Source organism: Pristis pectinata, chromosome 33 (assembly GCF_009764475.1).
Source record: "Pristis pectinata isolate sPriPec2 chromosome 33, sPriPec2.1.pri, whole genome shotgun sequence".
In the NCBI taxonomy this organism is placed as follows: domain Eukaryota; kingdom Metazoa; phylum Chordata; class Chondrichthyes; order Rhinopristiformes; family Pristidae; genus Pristis; species Pristis pectinata.
Genome location: NC_067437.1, coordinates 15,332,047 through 15,351,064, shown reverse-complemented (window position 1 = coordinate 15,351,064; position 19,018 = coordinate 15,332,047). Strand labels below are relative to the sequence as shown.

Here is a 19,018-nt window from a genome sequence, read left to right as displayed (position 1 = left end):
AAGAGCAGGAAGAACACTGGTTCAGCCACAGCTGGAGTATGGTGACCAGTTCTGGGAACCACAGTTTAGGAAAAATGTGAAGAGTCCAGAGGGCATTTACCAAAATAGTCCCAGGGATGAGGTTCCTTAGTTATGTAGTTAATCTGGAGAAGCAGAGGCTGTTCTCCTCTTGTCAAGAGAGCACCCAAGGTATTTAAAATCATGAAGGATATAGACAGAGGGAAACGGTTCCCATTGGCAGAACGAGGAAGAACCAAAGGAAGTAGAGTGAAGGTTATTGGCAAAAGAACCAAAGGTGGCATAGGAAAACAAAACGCTTGTGTCAAGTGATTCGAGTCTGGATTGCACTGCCCTGGTGGTGGAGGCAGATTCACCTACAATGTTCAAGGGAAAACTGGCTAGGTGTTAACAGGAAAGAGGTTCTGAGGGGAAGGCAGTGGGGAAAGGGAGGAGTGGGACTAGCTGGATGGTCCTTGCACAAATCTGGTACAGTCTCAATGGGCTGAATGGTCTCCTTCCACGCTGTAACATTTCCATAATTCTGAATCTGTGAAGAACTACTTGAAACTATGCAATCCCCACCCACCCTGGTTACTTAATTATTCGCAGGTTTGTTTGGATTGAGTTGGAGGTGTCTTGTGTTTGACAGAGAAGCAGAGGTTTTCTTTCGTGTTGAAAGTGGTTTAGTAGTGTCTAAGTGGGCCCCTGATACAACCTGGAGAAGGGGACAGGGCCTGAGGTGTCAATCCAAAAGAGGCCAGAAGTAGGGCTCTGGCCTAGAGGTCTAATCCCCAAGGGTCTTCTGAAAGCACTGTCTTGGTCTCCACTCATGTGAGGAGCAGTGTGTCCAAAGCTGAGGTCTGGGTTGGCACAGTGGCACAGCTGGTAGAGCTCCTGCCTCACAGCCCCAGTGACCCAGGTTCAATCCTGACCTCCGGTGTGGAGTTTGCACGTTCTCCCTGTGACTGTGTGGGTTTTTACAGGTGCTGCAGTTTCCTCCCACATCCCAAAGACATGTAGGTTGATAGGTTAATTGTTCTCTATAAATTGGCCCTAGTGTGTCGTTGAGGGGTAGAATCTGGGGGGAGTTGATGAGAATGTGGGGAGAATAAAATGGGATGAGTGTAGGATTGGTGTAAATGGCTGTTTGCTGGTCCGTGCGGACTCTGTTTCTGTGCTGATGACTCTGTGCTCCAGACACAGACTGTTGTGCCTGAGGTGGACTGAGGAGGGGTGAAGGATGATGGGTAGATTGAGCCAGGTAGGGGGCGGGGAGGGGTGGAGTTGAGAGACAGAGGCAGGTGGGTGATAGATGGAGGCAGACAAAGAAAAAGGAGAGGCAGGTGGTGCCAGGTGTTCATCCTGAAATGTTAAGCACGTTTCTCTTTTCATGGATGCTGCCTGCCCTGCTGGGTATTTCCAGAATTACCCCCTGTTTGATTTCAGATTTTCATTATCTGCAGGGCTTTGTTTTTGGATGGTGGTTCTCATTCTGGAGGCTTTCCGAGTGTCCGGAATGATTTACCCAATGTCTGGGATGGGACCTGCTGGTGTTCGGGTGCATCACCCTTCTCCTGCAAACAAGGGAAAGAAATTGGGATGTGCCTGTCGTGATTGGATAGCTGACAATAAACTGTGAGGAAGCATCAAGTGTCTGAATGTGCGGTGGGACATCAGAATGTGGGTTAGAAGTGGTAATTGTCAAAGGTCATACATTGACGGTATTGCACATTGAGCAGTATGTAAGTACAGCAGAGGATGAGGTTTGTTAACTGACCTTGACCAGACCTATGTGATCATTAAACTTCTGGCCAGTAATGGTCCTTGGATTGTTTACTCCTGGCATTGGTCTCCCAGTGGTGTTCATTTTGGATCTGGAGGGCTTCCTGGACTTGAGTCTATCTCACCAGTATATCCAAAGCAATAACAGAGAGACAGTGGACCTGCCCCAGTGTCTGGTCTCAGTCTTAGCAATGAACACTCCCCAAGTTGTGCAGTGGTTCTAGGCAGCGAGTACTGCCTCCTTACAAGGTGCAAACGCAACTTCAAGCAACACCGTTTATAGAAATATAGTAGTACAGTGTGAAAACAGACCCTTTGGCCCAACTTGTCCATGCTGACTGTGTTGCCCAGCGAGCTAGTCCCATCTGCCCGCCTTTGGCCCACAGCCCTCTAAACCTCTCCTACCCATGTACTTATCTAGACGGCTTTTATGTGTTGCTAATATGCCCATCTCAACCACTATTTCTGGCAGCTTATTCTGAATACACACCACCCTTTGCGTGAAGAAGCCGTCCCTGATGTACCTTTTAAATCTCTCGCCTCTGATCTTAAACCTATGCCCTCTTGTTTTTAGTAGTCCCTCCTTGGGAAAAATACTAGGTGCTTTCACCCTGTCTATGCCCCTCATGACCTCTATCAAGTTACCCCTCAGACTTCTATGTTCCAGGGAGTAAAGTCCTAGTCTATGCAACCTCTCCTTGTAACTCAGGTCTCCAAGTCCAGGCAACATCCTGTTAAATCTTTTCTGCACTCTTTCTAGTTTAATAACATCTTTCCTATAACAGGGTAACCAAAACGATACACAATACTCCAAGTGTGGCCTCACCAACGTCTTGTATAACTGCCCTGACTGATGAAGGCCAGTGTGCCAAATGCCTTCTTCACCACCCTATCTACCTGTGACGCTGCTTTCAGTGAACTATGCAAGGGAATTTACATGAGGGAACTACACAAATTTATATGAGGGATTCCTGAAATTACTCCCCAGTAACATGTAGTAATGTGGATGATAGCAGGATTGGCACTGCTTAAACATTCAACTCATTGCACGAGGTGTGTCATGGATTTCCTGTATGAGAAACCCTGGGATGTTGTACCTCCCACACATTGTACAGACCTGGCAATCAAATTCCTAGACTAGTGAGGTGCTAAGTCATGCATAGTAATTCCAGGTTTGAAGCTTGATCCACACTTTGGGCTAGGAGCTTGGTCTGTGCTCCAGGTCTTATGCCTGATCCAGGCTCCAGTCTTGTGCTTGATCCATGCTCCGGGTTCAGTTAGCTGCAGGCTTGGTGCTGTGGACCACCCTGCTTCAGGGTTTGACATGGTTTCTAATTCACAGCTGCATTCTAATAGCACCCTATTGCAGGGCTGAAAGTAATTGCTTGCCAGTGCAGTAATATTGCTGATATTGCTCATTTAACCTATTTGAAGTAATTGCATTGTCTTCCTTCTTACTGGGACTCTGTATCAATCTGTGCTGACCTGCTCTCACCGCTGCACTGCTGGAGGTGGACACCTCTGGATTTCAGAGGGAGAATTAGGGTTGATTGTGATGTGACCTCGTGGTGCATGCCCTGCTGCGGAGGTCATACAAGAAGAATCACCAGTGGTTTTCCTGATGAGTGTGTGGTTTCTCTGGATCCATGAATGAGTCCAAGCATCAGGCTGAAGGGGAGGAATTGGTAAATCGGTTTATTATCGTCACATGTACCAAGGCACAGTGGAAAAACTTGTCTTGCATACTTTTCATACAGATCAATTCATTGCATAGTGCATTGAGGTAGAACAAGGTGAAACAATAACAGAATGCAGAATAAAGTGTAACAGCTACAAAGAAAGTGCAGTGCAGGTAGACAATAAGGTGCAAGGCCATAACGAGGTAGATTGTGAGGTCAAAAGTCCATTTTAGAGGGAACCGTTCAATAGTCTTATAACAGCGGGATAGAAGCTGTCCTTGAGCCTGGTGGTACGTGCTTTCAGGCTTTTGTATCTTCTGTCCGATGGGAGAGGGGAGAAGAGAGACTGGCCGGGGTGGGTGGGGTCTTTGATTATGCTGGCTGCTTTACCGAGGCAGTGAGAAGGCGAATGAGGACAATGCATTTGTTTTTCTCTGCTGATTACTTCAGATTTACTGCACCTCCTCCAAACCCACCGACTGTCTTTGCCTCCCTCTCTCTCCCTGATCGTTCATCCCTTGTGTCATTTAATCTTCTGCCCTGTATCACAGACCTTTGTGTTCTCTCTCTCCTTCCCCCTCTCCCACCCTCATTGTCAAGTTTGTTTCTTTCTTCCCACAAGGTGCCTGAACCATTGATTATTTACAGCATTTCCTGTTTTGTTTAAAAAGTGATGCAGTTCAGTTCTCATGACTATGTATCTGGTTTTTATTTGGATTATTTAGGGTTAAATTGGACTCTGTAATCTTTGTTCTTCTGGGTTCATGAAGCCCCAGAATTGTTGGTAGGGAGCAGGGGTATACTTCTGACTGGGTTTCCCTTTTGAGCAGAGAAGGTTTGCTATAGATGGAGTTTAAATTGGCCAAGTATGGGGTGTTGCACTTTGGGAGATCAAATGTAAAGGGACAATACACAGTAATGGACCTTTAACAGTGTTGATGTACAGAGGGATCTTGGTGTCCAAGTCCATAGCTCCCTGAAAATGGCTGCGCAGGTTGATATGGTGATAAAGAAAGCGTATGGCGTGCTTGCCTTTATCAGTCGAGGCATTGAGTTCAAGAATCGGGAAGTTACGTTGCAGCTTCATAAAACCTGGTTAGGCTGCATCTTGAGTATTGCATTCAATTCTGGTCACCCCATTATAGGACGTGGAGGCTCTGGAGAGGGTGCAGAAGAGGTTTACCAGGATGCTGCCTGGATTATATTGTATGTTCTATAAGGAGAGATTGGACAAACTAGGGTTGTTTTCTCTGGAGCGGTGGAGGCTGAGGGGAGAAGTTTATAAAAATTGTAAGAGGCATAGATAGAGTAGACAGCCGGTATCTTTTTGCCAGGATTGAAGAGTCTAATACCAGAGGGCATGCATTTAAGGTGAGCGGAGGTAAGTTTAAAAGGAGTTGTGTGGAGCAAGTGTTTTTTTACAGAGTGGTGGGTGCCTGGAATGTGCAGCCAGGGGTGGTAGTGGAGGCAGTTATGACAGAGGCACTTAGGAGGCTCTTAGATAGGCACATGAATGTGTGGAGAGTGGAGGGATGTAGACATTGTGTAAGAAGGAATTAGTTTAGTTAGGCATTTAATTACTAGTTTAATTAGTTCAGCACAACATTGTGAAGGACCTGTTCCTGTGCTGTGCTGTTCTATGTTCAGATTCATTATTTTTGATAATGTTTATGCGGAGAATTTATTCCTGCTTGCCAAAGGATCAGTAACCAGAAACCACAGACTTGGCAAAGGACCACAGAGGAAATACAGAGAACTACAGCAGTAGGGAGGTTATGCTTTAGTGATATAGGGCAGTGGTTAGACCACATTTGGAGTACCATGTACAGTATTGGTTACCTTGTTGGAGCAAGATTGTAATTGTGTTTGAAGCAGTTCAGAGATTTACTAGATTGATTAGACTGTGACCTCCAGTGGGTTGTCTTATGAGGAAAGGTTGGACAGCTAGGCCTGTATCACAGACGTGTAGGAGGGTGAGAGGGGATTTGATTGAAATGTAAGGTTTTGAGGGTGGATGTAGAGAGAATGTTTCCTCTTGTAGGAGACCCTGGAACTAGAGGTCACTTTTAAAATAAATGATTACCTATTTGAGACAGAGACGCAGTGAAGTTTTTTTCTCTTGGAGACTAGCAAGTCTTTACAACTCTCTTTCTCAAAGGGTGGTGGAAGGAGAGACATTTTTAAGGCAAAAGGAGATAGATTCTTGCTAAGCAAGGAGTTGTAAGGTCACTGAGAGGGGAATATGGAGGTGAGCTTCCAGTCAGATCAGCCATGATCTAATTGAATCGTGGAGCAGGTTCAAGAGGCCCCTGGCCTGTTCCTGCTACTAACTGTGTATGTGCTTGTCTAGTTGTTAAGATCTGGAGTTCATTCGCCGAAAGGGCCGTGGAAAGAGGTGCAATGTTGCCCTTAAAAAGGAAAATTGGTCCCTGATGAAAGGGACAAATGGGAAAGCTCTTTGAGGGTCAGCACTGGAAAGATGGATCAAATGCCCACCTCCTGTGCTGTCTCATCCAGTAGCTATCACCATGCCATGTGCTAAATCACCAGTAGACCGGTGTGTCTTCTGCTTTGATTTCTGTTGTGATCCCAGTCTGGAAGAGGCAGTGAGCAGGAAGCGCGGGGCTGTGGTGAGGTGACAGTGAGTTGTTACTGGACAGTTGCTCGGAGATGAAACTGAAACTGATGCCAACTCAGCCTGAACGCAGTCAGTCCAAACCTGAGTTAAACCTTGGCACATCCGACCTGATCTGGAGATACCTGAGGAATATGAAAACCGGATTGACATTGGATCAGTCTCGACATCCATGCCTGAGAAAGGCCCTCCGATCCAGGATGAAGTCCCTCGCCCGTACTCCATGGGCAGATGTCACACATGATCATGGGACCAATGCCCTTTGAAACTGATGCCCAGGAAACACACTACCAGCCTGGGTAATGTTCTCTATTTTGCTCCTTTGCCAAGTATTGCATCCTGCCATTGATCCTGTGGGGAAAGGTGATACTGACACTCAAATTGCCCTCCTGTCCCTTGTCTGTGGTCTGGCCAAGTGTCTTTCACAGTCACTGACTGCTAATGTACCAAGCCGGGTCAGCACGGCAGGATCTGAGCTGATCCAAAGTGTTCCAGAAGATTGTACCCCCACCCTGAGCCAAACCCAACACGTTGAGAGGGGTCCTGTCGTGTTCAGGTCAGGTACCAGACTTTAGGTACTATGGTCTGGAATTCTTTTCATGAAAGGGTCATGGAAAATAGAGTCATAGAGCTATTACAGCATGGAAACAGGTCCATGCCAACCAACAAACACCTGTGGTCAAAGGGGCTTCCTCAGTCTAGGGGCAATAACCTACCAACCGCATGTCTTTGCGATGTGGAAAGAAACTGGAGCTCCGCAGAAAACCCATATGATCACAGAGAGAACATGCAAGCTCCACACAGGTGGCACTGGAGTTCACTGGACTGAACCTGGATCTCCAGAGCTATGAGCTAGCTGCTCTACTAGCTTCTCCGTGGTGCTGCATTGGAATTTGATAAGAATTTGCGAAGTTGCAGCACTACATAAAAAGAGGCCAGGGGAGTGGGACAATTGGATCGCTCTTTCTGAATTGTGACATAGAGGCACTTGGGGCTTCTCCTACATCATTCACTGGTTGAAGCAGAATATTACAAAGTGGCAGATAGATTGAGTAGGGCAAACAAAGTTTAATGTAAGGAATCATGAAGTGGTTCACTTTGGACTCGAGGAAGATATTTTCTAGTTGCGGTGTTGTGAACTGTCAAAGGAAGAAAGATATTTGGGGGTCAATGGACAGGTTCAGTGAAAGCTGTCTGACTAGGAAAAAAGATTGTTGGAATATGAGGTTTAATCTTGGGGAAGCTGGAATACAGATAATGCCACAGGTGTTCAGAGCCTTGGTTGAGGTAATCAAATGTTTTGGATTTAGTTCTGGGAACCAGTTTGCGGAAGACTAAAAACTTCACCGATATCAGGCCTGCTTGAGAAGGTTGAGGAATGATCTAAAATAATAATAGGATACAATGAATTAATTTACAGAATCTTCTTTCTGTAGTGGGAGAACCCAGAACAAGCGCCAAGTATTAAAGCAAGAGGTAGGTCACACAAGAACGTAATCAGATATTGCTTCACACCAAGGGGTGTGCGATGTAGAACTCCTTTTCCCTAAAAGGTCAGTTAGGGTTTTCATTCTGAGATCGATAGAGTTTTGACAGGTCATGGGGCTAGTGTTATGCAGCTAAAGCATTGAGGTAGAGGTTAACCATGATTGAACTGTGTGCTGAATCACCTTCAAGAAGGGCTGAATGGTTTGCTGCAGTTTCTGTGTAGCTGTGATTGATTTTGGATTTTGCTTTGAAGCTGGCAGGTGGAATCGAGAATGCACAATCAACTGACCAGTCAGGTCAGCAGGAAATGGGCAGAGGACTCATCCGCTCGGGTAAGCAACATTCCAGCCCTCATCCCAACTACCTGCAGCAAGGGAGTCGTCCCCTGTCTTTAACAATTGTTTATTTTTCCTAACTCCACAGATCTCGGAGTTATCCAGCACGGCGGGAACCAGGGGGCACTCGTTGAGAGGAGAGTGGACACTGGGGTCTAATGTCTCCACGCTGCAGGGGGAGAGCAGGAACAGGGACGCGCACACCGAGAATTCAGTGTGGGCCCAGTCACGCAGTAGAAGCAACTCAGTGGGCTCACGGGGTAATGACATGCTGATAAAGTAGCTTTGTCTCTTACAGATGACAGGATCCGAACAAAAGGGTTTCCACTGGTTGGAAGAATTCCTCAATTCCTGACTCCATGCACCCCACAATTAGAACATCCTTGCAAACCACAATCTTTTGCTCAGCTTCTGCCAACACATCAATGAAAATTCCTTTCTTCTCTTGATGCTTTTGTATCTGTGCTTCTATCAATATCTTCCCTGGTTCCTCAAACTTCAGAACATGTTCTTCCTCATCTCTCCTTCCTTATATTGAAACCAGTGCTCCCTACTGTTCCACATACTTCTGAATAGTTTTCCTTCCTTGGTCTTTCCTCACTCTTACTTCATGGAATCAAAGGCAAGTTATTGAACTGGTTGGGAATCTGACCAGCAGGAGATGAAGGGCAGGATGTGACATGGTGCTCTCCAAGAATCCATGCTGGGACTGCAGTGTTCACTGTGTTAACAAATGAGTCTGATGATGGATTAGAAACTCACCAGTACTGCAGCCTACATAAAAATTGGTGAGCAGTGTGCTGTGCAGATGCCAGTGTTCAGCTCCAAAGAGAGAGTGATTGAGAGATTGGGAAACAATGGGACAAATGGATTTCTAAGTAGACAATTATGAGGTCATTTGCATTGACCAGACCACTTCCTAAATGGTCAAAACCTGGATGCAGTGGAGGTCCTAAGAGACTTGGGGATTGTTCACTTTATGTCTAACCTCAGCCATCAACTAAGGGATTGACGGTGTCATCAGCAGTGCTGCTCACCAAGTTTAGGTTTCACCAAGACCACTAGGCTCTTCATAGCCTTCATTCCAACATGGATCAAGGAGCTGAATTCCAGTGGTGTGGTGAGGTGAGGTGAGAGTGACTGCCCTTGATACCAAGGCAACATTTGACTGTGTGCTATCAAGGAGCCCTGGTAAAACTGAAGTCATTGGGTATCAGGGGAAATACTCTGACGGTTGAAGTCGTACCTTGCAGGAAGGAAGATGTTGGAGGTCAATCATCTCTGCCCCAGGGGTCCAGGAGTACCTCAAGTCAGTGTCCCAACCCCAACCATATTCAGCTGCTTCATCAGCGACTTTCCTTCCATCATAAGGTTAAAATGGGGATGTTCACGCACTGTTCGGTTCCACTTGTAACTCATCAGTAAAGGAAGCAGCCATGTCTGCATGCAGCAAGACTTAGACAATGTTCAGACATGGGTTAATAATTAGCAAGCAACATTCCTGCCACAAAAGGGCCAGGCAATGATCATCTCCACCAAGAAAGTTGAACCATCTTCCCTTGACTACCAATGACATTACCATCAGTGAGTGCCCCACCATCAATGACTTGGGTGGAGATAACTATTGACCAGAATCTCAACTAGATCAGTTACATAAACACAGTGTTTACAAGAGCAGGCCAGAGGGTGGGGTTCCTGCAGTGTGTGTTCAGTTCTTAATACCCCAAAGCTTTTCCATCATCTAGAAGGCACAGGTCAGGAGTGTGATGAAATTAAAGTAGAAACAGAAAATGCAGAAAACACTCAGCAGGTCAGGCAGCGTCTGTGGAAAGAAAAACAGTTAATGTTTCAGGTCCGTGACCCTTCGTCAGTTTAGTTCTGATGAAGTGTCCTGGATCTGAAATGTTAACTCTTTCTTTCCACAGATGCTGCCTGACCTGCTGAGTGTTTTCTGCATTTTCTGTTCTTATTTCAGAGTTCTAGCATCTATAGTTTTTTGATATTTTCATTCGCGCGATGGAATTATCTCCACTTGCCTGGTTGAGTGCAGCTCCAATGACATCCAGGAGCTCTGCATAATCCAGAAGAAAGTACCCTCATTGATTGGTTCTTCACCCACCAGCCTAAACGTTCATTCCGTCCGCAACCATCACATATTGGCCTGTGTCTACCATCTACAAAATGCAAGGCAATTACTTACCTAGTCTATTCCAACTGCATATCCTCACTGTGACCTGTGTCCCAAAGACAGACAAGACAGTAGGTGCATGAGAACACCACCGCTTGCAAATTCCCCTCATGAGCCTTTCTGCCTTGGAACTATATCCCTTGTCCTTTGTCACTTAAGTCCTGGAACTCCCTCCCCAACATACTGTGGGAGCACTTTCTCCAATAGGACTGCAGCAGTTTAAGAAGTCAGCTCACCACCTTCTCAATGGCAATTCATGGTGGGCAGTAAATGCTGGCTTTGCCAATGGTGCTGAGAGAAAGGAATAAAGGGGAAAAAAATCTAAAGCCTAACATTCCGTTAATGTAAAACTATCTTCTGCACCTGTCAATGATCTTGCAATGAATTATGTCCAATGACCTCCAAGTCTACTTGGATCTCTAGAAGTAGAATAAGAGAAAAATGAAAGCACACTAAACTATGAAATGTCCTGTTTGATCCTTGCATGGAAAACCAGGATTTGGTTCTGGGCACCATATATCAGGAAGGATAAAACTGAAGGGAGTTCAGCATAGATTTCTTGGATTGGTAATTGGGCTTTGGAGTTTAAATCCTAAAAGAGGTTACACCACCTAGACTTGTATTCCCTGGAATTTAGCAGAAAGCAGGAGAATTGATTCAAGTTTTTATATTAAGAGTAGGTATCCAGGAACTGTTTCTGCTCTTTGGAAGTGCAGACCAGAGGGCACAGGTTAAAACTACAGCCTTTTCCAAGTGAGGTTAGAAAATCCTTCCATGTTCAGAGATGGTGGAAATTTAGAATTCTCTTCCACAATTGATCGAAGGTCCGTTGTTAACTTTAAACCTGAGGGTGTTGAGATGAAGAGAAGTGACAGGGATGTGGAGTCAGGTCACAGTTCAGCCGGACAGACCCAGGGCATTAAACACCCTGTTCTTGTTTTTGTGTTTTCCTTCTCATTATATCATCATCTTGTGATTTATGTCTGATTTTCCCCATCTTTGTTGATACAGCGTCATGCAATTATGTGAATGCTATTGTAGAGATTTTTGTTCTCCTTCCTTGGGTCAGTTCCAATGAGCTCAGATTAGAAAGTCCTCCCCCTACCCAACTCAAAATGTTCTGCATCCTCTCAGTGATGTCCTTACCCTGATATCAGGGAGGTAACACACCATGTGGGACTCAAGGCAACAGTGTTGGGAATGTTTGCCAGTTAGTTTGATATTCAGATTTTCTAGAGTTGTGCTTCACTCTAGCCTGACTTTTCCAATCACTTTTTCCCTGTAATGCCATGGATGTGGTCTAGACCACACTTTCTAGAGGTGTGATTACCCTCAGCACTAAAGCCTCTTATTACCTTGCTTAATACCTCCTGAATTCCCTGTGGCTACCACGTGACCGTGTGAAATAGGCACTCCTGGAAATCGTCAGCTTGTGGTTTTCCTTGGAGTGACTCCAGCAGCTGCTCCCACTCGGAAGCCCTGAGCTCGAGTGCATGTAACCAGATGCACTTTCGGAACATGTGAAGCGTCCTGGATTTCCCCACAGTGCACCAGAAAGTGCCGGCAGTAGGTGTCAACTGTGCCATCATTTACATGTTTGGGGGACAGCACGGTGGCTCAGTTGGTAGAGCCACTGCCTCAGAGCCCCAGAGACCCGGGTTCGATCCTGATCTTGGGTGCTGTCTGTGTGGAGTTTGCATGTTCTCTCTGTGACTGTATAGGCTTCCCCCAGCGTTCCAGTTTTCTCCCACATCCCAAAGACGTACGGGTTGATGGGTTAATTGGCCACTATAAATGCACCTTGTGTTAAAGAAGAGTGGGGTTGGAGAGTGTAAGGTGGAGTTTCCAGAGACTAGAGCCACCAATTGTAGGCAGGGCACCAAATGGAGAGCCTCTAAAATTGGGGGATGATGGGACAGGAGGTCAGAGCATAGATATCTTGGAGTGTTATAGGACTGGAAGAGGTTACAGAGCTTGGTAGGGTGTGGAGGGACTTGAAGCTAAGAATGTGATTCAGAGTCCTGATGAAGGGTCTCGACCCGAAATGTCGACTGTCCGTTTCCCTCCACACATGCTGCCTGACCCGCTCAGTTCCTGCAGCATTTTGTGTGTTGCTGCATGTGATTCCTCAGACTGAATCCGGCAATGGGTGCGGTGCTCGGAGTGAGATGGGCAGCAGAACTGATTGTGCTGTCGTCTCTGGCAGGCCCAGAGCTGGTGAGTGGAGAGCGAGTGACCGGCCGCAAACCTCGGGTGGAAAGTGGATACTTCTCCTTGGAACGAGCAAAGTCGGACTCTGTCCACAACCCGTCCCCCGCTGCGCGCCGGACTGCAGAGACCCGAAGCGCGGGCCAGAGTGCCTCACCAGTGTGTGGGCCGTCCGCCGGAGGAGGGACCCTGCTCAACCTTGGCCGGCTGACGTCGTCCCAGAGCTCCTTTGAGTCGGAGTCGAGCTGGGGGACAGCCGCCAGTGTGGCCAGCTCGGAGCCCAGGCTCTTCCGCAGGGACTACACGGCACTGGCGGACATCCCGAAGCCCAAGAGGATCATCAGCCGAGAGAAGTTGGAGCAGGATTACAAGCAGCTGGGACAGAGGACACGGACACGGAGTCCCGGGCGCGAGGAGGTCGAGCGCTTGTTTGGGCAAGAACGCAGGTTAGACTGATTGCATTGTTTGGTCAGCGTCTGCCGTGGTTTATATGCCAGGCAACTGTGCAACCACTTAGACCAAAGAGTGGCCCGATTGTGGTCTTTAAGATCATTAGAGGAGGTTAAAAGGATAGAAGAGAGAGGGTCCCATTTGTGGGGAGACTAAAACCAGTTGTAAATGTGAGACAGAGATTAATAAATAGCAAATATTCATTGCCACATACAGCTGTGGAGGCCCGATCATTGGGGGTGTTTAAGGAGATTGATAGGTATCTAATTAGTCAAGGTATCAAGGGATATGGGGATAAAGCTGGGAATTGAGATTAGATGGGAATAGTTTAGCTCATGGTGAGGTAGTAGAGCAGACTCGATGGGCCGAATGGCCTACTTCTGCTCCTTTGTCTTGTCTTATGAAACATTGCATCACTGTTCCAAAAAGGTACAAGTGTATGCCAAGCAATGATGGTTTCATATCAGTGGTGGGAAAGTTTTTAGAAACTATAGTTAGGGAAAAATTAATAAGCACTTGGCAAAGTTTGAGTGAATGAAAGTGAGGCAGCACGTATTGGCTAAGTGCAAATTGTGTGTGATGAAGGGATTGAATTTTATGATGAGAGGTGATGAACAGAGCAGATTGGATGTTGCCTTTGGATTTTCAGAAGGCGTTTGATGAAGTCCCACTTCAGAAGGCTAGTTGGCAAAGTTGAGGCACGTCAGATTAAAGGTTCAGTAGTGCTGTGGATGGGAACCACCCTGAAGCAGAAAGCAATGGTAAGTTAATGTGTTTCAGACTGGAAGGTGGTCGACGGTAGAGTGCCTCAAGGATCAGTGCTTAGTTTTATATACTTTATATAAGACTTAGACCTTGGCTGCAGGGTAAAATGTCCAAATCTGCAGATGACACAAAGCTTGGAAGTATGGTAAACAGTGAGGAGAGTAGTATAAGTGTGCAGGAAGATGTACATCGGCAGACTGAATGGGCAAATTAGGCAGACGAAATTTAATATAGATAGATGTAAACTGATGGAGTTTAGCGCTAAGAATAGGGAGGGACACTGTAGTTTAAATGGTGCTGTTCCAAAGGTTGTACAGGATCAGAGGGAACTGGGTGAATGGGCAGAGCACGTTGAGTGAGCAGGTGGTATGGAATATGGGATCCTGGGCTTCATAAACAGAGGAGCTGAGAAGTTGTACGTAACCTGTATAAAAGGCTGGTTGGGCCACAACTGGAGAACTACATCCATTTGGGAAGGATGTGGAGGGATTTGGGTGCAGAAAATATTTGCTTGAATGGTTCCCAGAATGAAGATTTCACCTCCAGCTTTGGATGGGGAAGCTGGGATTGTTCTCCTTGGAGCAGAGAAGGTAGGGAAGAGACTTGATAAAGGTGGACAAGATCATGGAGACACAAAAATTTCTGCAGACGCTAGAATCTGGAGCAATACACAAGAAGTGCTGGAGGAACTCAGCAGGTCAGGCAGCATCTGTGGAGAGAAATAAACAGTCGACGTTTCGGGCTGAGACCCTCCTGATGAAGGGTCTCGGCCCAAAACGTCAACTGTTTATTTCCCTCCATGCCTGACCTGCTGAGTTCCTCCAGCACTTTTTGTGTATTGGACAAGATCATGATTGGTTAGGCAGGGTAGACAGAGGCAAGGTGATCCCAATAGCAGATGGTTCAAGGACTAGGGAGCAAAGATTTAAAACGGGCAACTGATGAAGGGGAATACGAGGAAAACATTAACTTGGAACTTAGTTATGGTCTGGAATTCAGTGCTTGTCAGTAATTCAAAATGATGTTGTAAGTACTTGAGAGGGAATAATCTGCAGGGCTGATGGAGAGTGGGACCTGACAGGATTGTTCCGCCTGGTGCCAGTGTAGACGAGATGGGCCAAAAGCCCTCCTCCTGTGCTGTAACAATTCACCCAGAGCACAGAAAGAATGTGTGACTCCCTGCCTCCCTCGCAGAAGGAGTCACATCACTCGGAGACATGTGAAGGATACCTAGATGAGGGAGCAGAGTGGAATGTTATGCAGATAGTGTTGGATGAAATAGATTTGAGGAAGGCATGTGTGGAGTGATGGAGCCCTTGGACAGAAGGTGTTGATTCTGTGCCTTATATCTTACATCGTGCAGAAGATTATAAAATGCTTTAGTTAATTATGTAATCAGTAACTTGTTTGCCTTTATCTAATTGTAACAAATCACACTTGTTAATTTAGCTTCTGGGAACTTACTTACCTTTTATTCTGCTAATTAATGCACCCAAGAAAGGTTACAGCCGAGTCTCTGGTCTGACCATCCCACTGAAGGCACAGATTTGAAATTTCCACTATCAGATCTGTTCTTGAGTTTTAATAACTTTCTCTTCATTTAATAGGTGATGCTATTCTGGGGGGTTTTCCTACTTATGTGAGACCTGCTATTAATGTTGGGAGGTCCCCGCTCCAAAAACCAGGTCCTTATTGTTTTGGGAGTGGAGGGGTGGTGTGTGCTGTAGGGGAGTGAGTAACAGATGACAAATCAACAAACTCAGGAGCTGGAGCTCGGCCATTCTGAGTAGCAGGGCTTTTTTTTAGATAGAACTTTCCGGGATTCCCCCATCACCCTACCTTCAGACATCAGGACAGACACGGCCCTGGGGTTTGGCTGCAGCTTGAAGCTGCAGGAACACTCACCAGTGAGTAACGGGATGGGGTGGGTAAGCAGGGGCTCTTTGCATCCAAATTCTGGGGCATTTGGGTCTTTGGAGGTGGGGGAGAACATGGAGCACTGGTGTTCCTCCTGGGCTGGAGCAGGAAGTTTGTAAACTCACCTGGAACTCCTGGTCCATCAGCTCCTCTCTCCTCCCTCCTCCCTCGCAGTCCATCAGCTGCTCCCTCACCACTCAACGGTTGGGTGTCGGACGGTCTGGGTTTGGGGTTAATATTGCATTACAGCATTGATGACCTCACTGGGCTTTGCACAATGCATCTTAAATCACCCAGTCACGGGGACCCATGAATTGGTGCTGTTAATGTTACTGCTGGTGGGTATGTTCCAGGTTGAAGTTGGAATTTCACCTTTTTGATCTGAATCTCTCTCCTGATTCTCTGCAGCCTGGTAGGCGAGGGTTTAATCTGATTGTGACAGCTATCTATTAGGAAACTAGTATTGCCACCAGCAAGAACATATGTTACCAGTACAGAGCAACAGTAGTAAGGAGCTAGCAAAATACACAAAGTTGTGGGTCGGAGAGAGTCCCAGTTCTCAGTTTCAGCCATTGATTGACCAGAACTCATAGAAAGATGCAGCACAGAAGGTGGCTGTTCAGCCCATTTAGTTAATGCTGGTTCTTCATCCAATTTCCCAGTGGGTGTAACTCTTGAATCCCTATTCACCACCATTTTCACATGACTGTCCAAATCATTTTGTAAAATAAAAGTCTCTCATCCAGCTTTTGTTTTGTTTGCCAATTACCGTAAATTTATTTCCTTTGATGACTGTTCTCTTGACGGGTTATTCTCATTATTCTATCAAATCCGTTCATAACATTGATCGGCTCTATTTTTAGTTGCTTTAGCCGACTTTGCTCTAAGGAGAATAACACAAGCTCCTCTGATCTCTCTATCTCATTCAGCTACCATTCTGGCAAATCTCCTCTGCACTCTCCCCAAGCCTTCATTAGGTGAGAGGATCAGAACTGCATAAAATGTTCTAGCTGATCTGAGAAGATATATACAAAATTCATACATACCTTTCTTGTGTTTGTACTCTGTTAATAGAGCTAAGGATTCTGTCTTTTTCTTTTAAGCAGCCTTTCCAATCTGTCATTTGGTAAATACGATAAGATTTTTAAAAAATCTTGGTCCCTCACCATCTCCCACAAATAAATGGGATTTATTCCACCCAAGGAAACAGCTGAGGCTGAAGTGATTAAGTACCATAAAAAGGAACTATGTGTTTAATTGGAAGGGGATTAGACATCACAGGAACCATTGCATAATGAGCTGGTCATAATGACCCAGAGTGTGTTGCAGCAGAATGTCTCGTGGTGTGCCTCATGAGTTGGAGTTTTTTTTTGGATTTCAACTCAAAGAAAAAAGTTTTCGTTTTGTCTTGTAACCTGCTGGATATGTGAATTGGTAATGCCACAATGACGGCAATGGATATCTGCGACTATAGCAAAAGATGTGATCACAGAGTCATGTTGTTGTGAGTGAGAGGACAGATTCGGAGGGTCTCAAAAGTAAAGGACTCTGAACACAGTCTGGCAAGAAAGGATTTTATTTACAAAGACAAATGCGGGGAAAAGGTAATGGGGCAACACACACACACACACACACACACACACCGGTGATAGCAAGCGTGGAAGAATTGCAACAGGGGTAAAATACACACCCGCACACACAATGAACTGGGTACATACAATCAAGGAAAAACAATACGACAACCGCCACCCATTGACTCAGTGCAGGCACGGCCCTATGCTACCAGGGATACTAACTAATTTCTCCAGTGCCATTCCACGGTTCCATTGCCTGGAATGAAGCAGATGCTCCTAACCCTATTAAACAGTACACAGCTTACCCCCAAGGCATCCCTCAGAGACAAAAGAGACAGAACCAAGCACATGTGGCCCTCTTTATAGTGCTAGAGGGCTGGGGGATCCAGCCCAGGTAGTTCAAACAGGCCAATGGCCCGAGGCCAAGTACAAAGGTGCCTAAAGGGTGCACTGATGGGTGAGGTGGAGCCAAACCTTGAATGACAGTGGTGTGTCTTCAGACCAGGTAGAGGCAGTGTTGTCACATGACAGCCACAGCCCTCCACAATACACATGTACAGCAGGGAAACAGGCCCTTCAGCCCACTGAGTCCATGCCGACCATCAACCACCCAGTTACACTCATCCTATACTAATCACATTACTTATTCTCCCACATTATCGGCAACTCTTCCCAGATTCTACCACTCATACTAGGAGCAATTTACAGTGGCCAATTAACCTACCAAGCTGCACATCTTTAGGATGTGGGAGGAAACCCACAGAATCTGCTTCACCAGTGAGATGAAAGGATTGAGAGAGGCAGTGGAATGAATGTGGTCAAATTAGAGTGAGTGAATTCAATGTATAATCAGAAAGAGAAAGAAAGGATGGATTCATGGAGAGGAGGGACAAACATGAAATTGTATTTGAAATAATAGCACAACATTGTTGAAAACAGTCAGCAGGTCAGTCAGTGTCTGTGGAGAGAGAGAGTTGATGTTTATGGTCAAAGATTCCCTTGTCAGAACAGCAAGGTAAGGAGGCGAAGGGAAACCCAGTCAGAGAGAGGAGCAGAGTTTTTCATGAGGTGGTAGTCAATTCAACCGTAATTGAAAAGGAAACAAACTGCTGATGCTGAAGACCTTAAATAAAACAGGAAATGCTGGAAACACTCAGCAGGTCAGGCAGCACCTGTGGAGAGAGAGACAGAGCCAATGGTTCAGGTCACTGACCTCTCCAGCAGAGCCTCCATTGATGAAACACTGCAGATCACGTTATTCACCACTGTCCCAGATGTTTAGGTCATCGGCTCGTGTTCCCCCTCCATAGGTGCCACCTGATCTGAATATCTCCAACATTTTTGGTTGAATTTCAGATTTCCAGCGTCTGCAATTTCTTTATTTTTCAAATATGATTTAAAAAATATTCAGTGACAATTCACTGCATGCAGGAATGAGACTCCATCATTATAGTTGTCCACTTTCTGAATAAGAGAGGATTACTCATTAATAGTGTTATAAATTACCAGATGATGTTTGTTATGAGTTTAATACACAACTAATGTACCAAAACAGCAACTTCACGACACTCCTGGGGAAGTGAAATCGTGATACTATTGACATGGTTCATGAAAGAGGCATAAGGAATTGGATTGGTTTATTATTGTCGCATGCACCCAAATACAGTGAATAGCTTTTGCCTTGCAAGCCATCCAGACAGATCATTCCATACATAATTACATTGAGATAGTCAAAAGAAAAACAATGCAGAATATAGTGTTACAGTTACATAGGCTCGGATACAGGCCCTTTGGCCCAACCAGTCCATGCCGACCACGGTACCCACCCAGCTAGTCCCAATTTCCTGCATTTGGCCCACGTCCCTCCAGGGGTTGCTGTGGATTTGAGAATGTGGAGTTTAAAGTTGAGGGAAGGTTGCTGGAATTTTGCTAGGTTCACTCTTGGGAGCAGGGATTAATTGTGCCATAATTTCCCTGAGGGTATTTAAAGTATGAGA

General features: G+C 45.8%; 1 protein-coding gene across 1 annotated transcript in view; it reads left to right on the top strand.

Annotated features, from left to right (window-relative positions):
• The window catches only part of LOC127585427 (uncharacterized), a 127,062-nt gene that overhangs the window by 37,155 nt on the left and 70,889 nt on the right, over nucleotides 1-19,018 (top strand). The window contains exons 4-6 of the mRNA XM_052042852.1: nucleotides 7,838-7,916; nucleotides 8,008-8,179; nucleotides 12,314-12,761. Coding sequence (XP_051898812.1) covers nucleotides 7,838-7,916; nucleotides 8,008-8,179; nucleotides 12,314-12,761 — 699 coding nt within the window. The remainder of the gene's footprint in view (nucleotides 1-7,837; nucleotides 7,917-8,007; nucleotides 8,180-12,313; nucleotides 12,762-19,018) is intronic.